This window comes from Caretta caretta, chromosome 9 (genome assembly GCF_965140235.1).
Source record: "Caretta caretta isolate rCarCar2 chromosome 9, rCarCar1.hap1, whole genome shotgun sequence".
In the NCBI taxonomy this organism is placed as follows: Eukaryota; Metazoa; Chordata; order Testudines; family Cheloniidae; genus Caretta; species Caretta caretta.
Window position 1 is genome coordinate 44806675 of NC_134214.1, and position 8401 is coordinate 44815075.

The 8401-nt window shown below is 37.2% G+C and overlaps 1 protein-coding gene across 1 annotated transcript in view; it reads right to left on the reverse strand.

The window, feature by feature from the left end:
• The window catches only part of LOC125642961 (claudin-19-like), a 44033-nt gene extending 42259 nt beyond the window's left edge, over nucleotides 1–1774 (reverse strand). Inside the window, exon 1 of the mRNA XM_048864977.1 lies at nucleotides 1555–1774. Coding sequence (XP_048720934.1) covers nucleotides 1555–1774 — 220 coding nt within the window. The remainder of the gene's footprint in view (nucleotides 1–1554) is intronic.
• Nucleotides 1775–8401: the final 6627 nt, after the last annotated feature.

The window sequence follows — 8401 nt, forward strand, 5'->3', positions numbered from 1 at the left end:
CTCAGATGTTCTTGTCAACTGCTGGAAATGGCCCACCTTGATTATCACTACAAAAGTCCCCCCCCCCCCCCCGCCCCGCTCTCCTGCTGGTAATAGCTCATCTTACCTGATCACTCTTGTTACAGTGTGATTGGTAACACTCATTGTTTCATGTTCTCTGTGTATATAAATCTCCTCACTGTATTTTTCACTGAATGCATCCGATGAAGTGAGCTGTAGTTCACGAAAGCTTATGCTCAAATAAATTTGTTAGTCTCTAAGGTGCCACAAGTCCTCCTTTTCTTTTAGTGAACATATTGTGCTCAGAAAGCTTTACTGATCCTGAAACCTTTTTTACTGTCCCACAAATAAAGCACCTTTGCATCATTTTTTTCCACTTTCAGGTGGAATAAAACATTGTCTTGTACATTTCAAGTATGAAACTAATACAGTGGCTGAAGGATTCAAGAAGCAGGGGAAAGAGGTATTGTAGTATTAAAAAAGGCAGTATCTCATCTTGTGCTAATCGGTTGAAAACAGCTGCATCCCACAGAACAGCCGTAAAGTGCCAACCTTTCAATAGTATACAGCAGTTGTTTCTATTCTTAATTCTTTGTGAGGTAAGAATTTATATGTATGTCAGTCCTTCACTGTGCCTTCAGTCCAGCAGGGGTTTTTGGAACTGGCTCCAGGAAGGAATACTGAAAACCCAGAATAATTCAAACCACAGTATTTTTCAATCCCTAGATGTAACAATTCTGCTGCTACACTTGGTGCTAAATTATCACACTATCATGTTTTGTCCTAAATAGTTGTACACACAGAAGCATTTTAAAATTTGTTCATTTTAAAACTATCACCTTTGAGTAATCAAAATTCCTGAAACACTTTGATATGTAGCACTAACCAGAAATGAAATTACTTTCAGCAAATCCTAGTTTCAAGTAAACAATTCTGTCAATCTGAAGTTAGATATTTAAAGTCAAGATTTTTTTCTAGGTTGATCTAAACTATGGAATTAGTATGTGAGTTCCTTCTTGAAAATAATGTTTATTCTGACAAATAGAAAAAAATATTTGAATGATCTGATTATGACACACAGATTTGGAGGACCAGCAAAGTTATATCCCAAGTCAACATATGAATGAACATCTCAAATACATTGAGATGTGATATGTTTATAATTAAGAACAAAAACTAAGTATTGGAGATTGTATTTCTTCCAAAACTGTAAGGGTAAAATTCACTTCCATGCAAAGAGCTAGGATATTTATACTGCATGTAGACTGGATGCACAGGAGCACCACTCTGTGCACTGCAGGGTCTCCATGCATGCAGCTGGAGAAAGAGGGAAACCGTGGGATCCAATTGTTCCACTGCAACAGGGGGGTAGGGAGTTAGAAGAGGGCTGCAGCTACTCTAGACCATAGACTACAGTAGTGGCCATAAAGAGGTTGGGTTGAAGCCTTTTGGCCTGTTCATAATGAATTCTGTCCCCTAACTTGTCTAACTCCGTACCCAAAGTGGGAGGTAAATTGCACCGTAGTATTTTATATACGTAAACCATACACTTACTGTCTAAACTCAGCAAGGAGAAAAATTTCTTGCACTGAACCGAACCCAAGGCAGTAGCTGCACAGTTCATCCAGAGGCCTTCGTAAATCCAGTTTGCAGTAATAACTGCTGTTGCAGTACTGGAAATTTTCCATCTGTTGGACACAGTCGTAACAAGTAAAATGATGAGCCCCGCCAAAGCCAGAAGCAGTGCAGAGATTTGTAAAGATGATGATGCCATTTCTTGGTTTTCAAAGTAGCCCCCCAAAATTCAGATATCAGAAACCTATTAAAATAGTTTAAATACATGCAATAGATCAGATTATATTTACATTAGTCACATTGCCTATGCTTCATGTAAACTACAAGCTAACAGTGAAAAGATTAGCAAAATTATTTTACAGTATACCTGATAGTTAAAGTTTGATCATTTCTTTGGAAATCAAGTAAAAGTATTCCAACTAAACCATGACATTTGTTCCATATTGTTAGGTTTCTACATCTTTATATGTTTACCATAAAAAACAGATACTCCAATACTCTGAGTTTGCAATGTGTCTCTTGTTACAACACTGCCATTTCACTAGTTTACAAACTCAGTTTGTTTTTTAAATTAAGGCAATCAAATACAAGAATAAAAATAATTAAACTGAATCAATTTATACTTTATCACATTACACTACATAGATTCAAATTTCAAACAAAATAATGTTGACACTTACGTTTACAGATACTGTATGTTTTCTGCTTATTTCAGTTGCCTTTCTGCTAGATGGTAATGTCAGCACTTTGTGAGACTCAGTTTGGTCAAACACAAAGTTTGCACTGTATTAGGACCTTCCCCCCTGTACTAAAAATCAAGGCCTCACTGCCAGATCATTGACTAGTGGATAAGAGTTCATAGTATTACACTACAGGCTAGCTTCAGTAATATGAACAAATTAAATTAAACAAATTAAAATCAATCATAATGGTAGAGAAGCTCATTGCCAGAGGTTTTCAAACTATTCTGGGGATCACTTGAGGTAAGAGCTGATTGCTCACATGGTGTCAGCTTCCCTTTGTTTCTTGCTGTTAAATTGCATTAAAAGACAGAAAAATATGTTTAATACGCCCTAATAGGGCTGTCGATTAATCACAGTTAACTCACACGATTAACTCTAAAAAATGCATCACAATTAAAAAAATTAATCGTGATTAATCACAGTTTTAATCATACTGTTAAACAATAGAATACCAATTGAAATTTATTAAATATTTTGGATGTTTTTCTACATTTTCAAATATATTGATTTCAGTTACAACACAGAATACAAAGTGTATAATGCTCACTTTATATTATTATTTTTTATTAATATTTGCACCATAAAAATGATTAACAAAAGAAATAGTATTTTAAATTCACCTCATATGAACTACTTTAATGCAATCTCTTTATCGTGAAAGTGCAATTTACAAATGTAGATTGTTTTTTCTTACATAACTGCACTCAAAACAATGTAAAACTTTAGAGACTACAAGTCCACTCAGTCCTACTTCTTTGTTCAGCCAATAGCTAAGACAAAAAAGTTTGTTTACATTTATGGGAGATACTGCTGCCTGCTTATTTACAATGTCACCTGAAAGTGAGAACAGGCGTTCGCATGGCACTGTTGTAGCCAGCATTGAAAGGTATTTACGTGCCAGATATGCTAAACATTCACATGCTCCTTCATGCTTTGGCCAGCATTTCAGAAGACACACTTCCATGCTGATGATGCTCATTAAAAAAATAAGGCATTAATTAAATTTGTGACTGAACTCCTAGTGGGAGAACTGTATGTTTCCTGCTCTGTTTTACCTGCATTCTGCCATATATTTCATGTTATAGCAGTCTCTGATGATGACCCAGCACATGTTGTTTGTTTTAAGAACACTTTCACTGCAGATCTGACAAAACGCAAAGAAGGTACCGATGTGAGATTTCTAAAAATAGCTACAGCACTCAACCCAAGGTTTAAGAATCTGAAGTGCCTTCCAAAATCTGAGAGGGAAGAGGCGTGGAGCATGCTTTCAGAAGTCTTAAAAGAGCAACACTCCAATGCAGAAACTACAGAACCCAAATCACCAAAAAAGAAAACCAACCTTCTGCTGGTGATATCTGACTCAGATGATGAAAATGAATATGCGTCAGTCTGCACTGTTTTGGACTGTTATTGAGCAGAACCCGTCATCAGCATGGATGCATGTCCTCTGGAATGGTGGTTGAAGCATGAAGGGACATATGAACCTTTAGTACATCTGGTATGTAAATATCTTGCAACACCAGCTACAACAGTGCCATGCGAACACCTATTCTCACTTTCAGGTGACATTGTAAACAAGAAGCAGGCTGCATTATCTCCTGCAAATGTAAACAAACTTGTTTATCTGAGTGATTGGCTGAACAAGAAGTAGGACTGAGTGGACTTGTAGGCTCTAAAGTTTTACATTGTTTTATTTTTGAATGCCTTTTTTGTACATAATTCTATATTTGTAAGTCCAACTTTCATGATAAAGAGATTGCACTACAGTACTTGTATTAGGTGAACTGAAAAATACTATTTGTTGCTTTTTACAGTGCAAATATTTGTAATAAAAATAAATATAAAGTGAGCACTGTACACATTGTATTCTGTGTTGTAACTGAAATCAATATATTTGAAAATGTAGAAAACATCCAAAAATATTTAAATAAATAATATTCTATTATTGTTTAACGTGTGATTAATCACACGCTTAACAGGGGTGTGGGCTTGACAGCTCTACTCCCCAGTAATAATTTTCCAAGGAAAAACTGTTATGTTACTGTGCAGCAAGCCAGTGCACTGTAGATTCACACCCTGTTATACAGATTAAAAATTCAGGTTCTGGCCCATAATTATGTACTCAGATCCCATTAATTATTTGGGAGTTTGGTTGCACAAGCTAAACAGGATTAGGCTCATTCTGTTTTTAAAATATTTCTATTCCACTAAAAAGGCTCAGCTCTACATTTCAGAGAGGAACATTTTTCTTCCAAACATTTCTACATTTTGTAATCTATTAAAATAAATATATTTAGTGATCCACTAAGAAAATTTGCAACAAATTATAAGCTTAATAGATGCAACGAGATCAAACAGGCTTTACACCAAACAATCAGACCAATAACCCAGATTAATGGGTTTTGTAGGCTACATAGCTATGGACCCAGGCAATCACTATTGATGCTTGATAGTAAGGATCATAAGATTAAAACTTTATATAATGCCCTACCCAACATTTTTAAATCTAGTCAAAGTTGGACATATATCCACCTTCATTAGAATGCAGTAATTCAAAACACTAGATTTTTGAAAGTCAAGAAATTCTGAGTTTAGGTTCTACAAACAACCTAAACTCTAACCCCATATCTACACCCAGCCTTCTCCTAGTACAGATGTAAGTACAATTTTAAGAATCTTTTCACCTCAGTGACTATAAGTATTAGTACTCCATGTTGGATGGATGTGATACCATCAGCTCCAAACAATATTTGTAGACTGAATAGAATAAAAGTGAATGTCTGGTCTGAATCTGGAGGATGTAGCATCAGTCATATTAGCAGGGTGGATAGATATAAGGTGGATGGAACAGACTGGGTTCTCTGAGTGGCGAGGTATGTGAGTATCAGATAAAAGATGTTTAGCTCTTTGGACCATTGCAGAGAAAAAGGTAGTGGTGTGGGGGTTAGAGCTATCCTAAGAATGGGATGCTGATATTTGTAACTCCTGAAGAATGAGTAAGTAAGAGGCGTGTCTTGTCTCCAAGTAATGTTGAGGAGTCAGATGGTTGGTCACAGGTTAATATGTAATATGGCAGGAGATAGAAGAGGTCTATAGCGCTTACTGGAAATATAGAGGTCTCCTATAGTAGGCAGTAGGTGGGGAAACAAGGCCAGAGTTTCCTATCTTTCAAATATTTAATTTTTCACCTGCAGCATTCAATGAGGTTTTGTTTAAGAGATAGTAGATAGAGTTTAATCCTGTTAAGGAAAAGTTAGCACATGTGACTCCATTTTGGTTTGGGGCCCACCATTGTTTAAATGCCAGCACATCATACACCAGGACTAATCCTTAGATATTGAATCCCTGTGAAAATCCTCCTCCTTGTCTCCAGCCTGCCTTGACTCCCAGTATCTGGTTTTTGTCAGTCTCTAACTCCCTGTCTCTTGGCCTTGATGTGAGGCCTCCCATCCTGATAATAAAAGTTACTGATGCATGGCTTTAGGACCATGCTTGTAATTAGCATACTGGTATAGCACGAGGAATGCACCAAGCAGGGATAGGTGGTAGATAAGACAAGGGTTTGTTTATTGGCTAAGGTTTCCGATGCACGAGGGCAACATGCTTTGCTAAAAGGTATATAACCTTTGTATAATCTGCATTCAGGGTCCCCTCCTGGCTAGCAGGGGGGCACCACGCTCGAGCGTAATAAACTTAGTGTCTTTTGGGAACTCTGCAGTTGTGGACTTTGTTTCTGTGCCTCAGCCTAGATTCGAACTGTGCGTTACCTATCAGGTATAATTCGCAACATTGGTGTGCGTGTCCTATCAGGTATAATTCGCAGCACTGGTGTGCGTGTCCTACAAGGTGTAATTCGTAGCACTTGTGTGCGTGTCCTATCAGGTATAATTTGCAGCAGTTGTGTGCGTGTCCTACAAGGTGTAATTCGTAACAATCCACAATAAGTTTTAAATATTCTCAATCGTTTGAAAGGCTGCAGAAATTCAAACATCTACAACTTCAACAGATGCCACTCTAGTCAATTACTTTTGAAATCAAAGGAGTGGTTTTTGACTCTCATTACTCTTGTTCTAACCCTTCTTGAAGAGTCACCTTCACACCACCCCTTCCCTGCCTTGCTATTATGATGCAATGTTGCTATGAAAGCCATCTCCAAAAGTGACAAAGTAGCTCGGTCTCCAAGCTCTATAGCTTTTCAGTGTCAACAAGATTGCCGGATTTGATGGCTGATTTGTTGTTGCTCTTGTACTTTTAATTATACAAAAATGTTTGTGAAAAGTGCTTGTTTGACAGCCCTAGAATTAAGTTATGAAGGCATTTGCAATGGAGACATTTACAAATGCTAATAATTGAATAATTAAGCACTGTTTACAGTGTTGTTGTAGCTGTGTTGGTCCCAGAATATGAGACAAGATGGGTGAGCTAATATCTTTTACTGGATAAAGCTCAAAAGCTTGTCCCTTCCAACAACAGAAGTTGGTCCAATAAAAGTTATTACCTCACCCACCTTGTCTCTCTAATAATTAAACCTGTTCTGGGACTATCCAAACAAGACTTTGGCATAATGTTCTGACAATAAAATCAAGGGAAGAGTCCAATCATCTAGCAGGGGCTGCTCTGCTGACCATATCAAATTAAGAACTACAACTTTATGAAAGGTTTCAGAGTAGCAGCCGTGTTAGTTTGTATTTGCAAAAAGAAAAGGAGTACTTGTGGCACCTTAGAGACTAACCAATTTATTTGAGCATGAGCTTTCGTGAGCTACAGCTCACTTCATCGGATGCATAAAAGTGAAAAGATTTTTCAAGCCTTATAGGAGGGCAAAGAACATTCTTGAGATTAGAAACTTCCTAACCAAAAACTTAAGTGGATTGCAGATATGACAGTAAAGGTTATAAAAGAAAAATATTAAGGCTGGAAAAAAAAGTTAGTGAATTCTGGTAAGACCCTGGAAAGGCTTCCAAATGTTATTGGGGATGGGGAGGGGAGAACCACACCATGAAACAAGAGGAAATATGAGCTGTGCAAGACTCTTCACATTATGAAACTCAATTCTCTTTTATTCTTTTTACCAGATTAGCTGTATTGTTCAACGACAGGGAGGGGAGGTATATAAATGAACAGTACTGACTACAATGTTGCTTTCACTTCTAAAAGTATTGCAATAAATGTTTTTACAACAAATATATGGCCTGGAACCTGCTTCTTGCTTAAATCAAGCAAATTCTGAGGATGACCCATGACCACCAGTGCAGATTAGAAAGAGATAAAATACAGATTTAAAACAAAATGCAATATATGAACACACAAAGCAGAATCACACGCAAGCTTAAGGAGAGGCTTAAGGAGGTTGCTTCAGGTCACTGTCTAGTATTCATCTTAGCAGACAAAATCCCCATCCAGTTAAACAAGATGCAAATTCAAAAAAGGAAACAAATCTTAATTCATTCCCCACAATCCTCAAGTGGTCTGCTTTCCTGCCCCCATCCCTACATTTGATGGGGATACTGAAAATACTTTTATTTGGCCGGTGACCACTTATGATTCATATGATCAAACCACTAATATACGCAAATGACATTCATCATTACTGTTACTTTGCCCATCACCCTACACTCATGTCTCTGTTTATCCATCTATTGGATTTGTCAGTCCTACATTGTGAGTTCTCTAGGGCCAGGCAGGGACTGTTTTACTTGCCAGTACACTGCTTTGGTCCCTGATTTGGACCTGAAGGCACTATAAAAGCCATCTCAGACTCTGCCACTTCCCGTTGCAGCCCCGTTCCTTCTCCCCAAAACTAACACCATCACTGAGTCTCTCCTCAGTATTGCTAACATCAAGCAATAAAAAGCTGCAAGTCAGGTCTAAAAAACCATGAGATCGGTTTAAAAAACCATGAGACTTAAAATAAAGTATATTTATTTAATTATAGTTTATGTTCTTTTACTTGAGTCATGTTTTCAAGCTTTTCTCCACAACAGAACTGTGAGAAGCTGCTTTCTGTTTTATTAATGAAAGATGAGCTTGTCACATAATCAGAAGATTTCAGAAGATGGGTTTATACACACACATATACATAC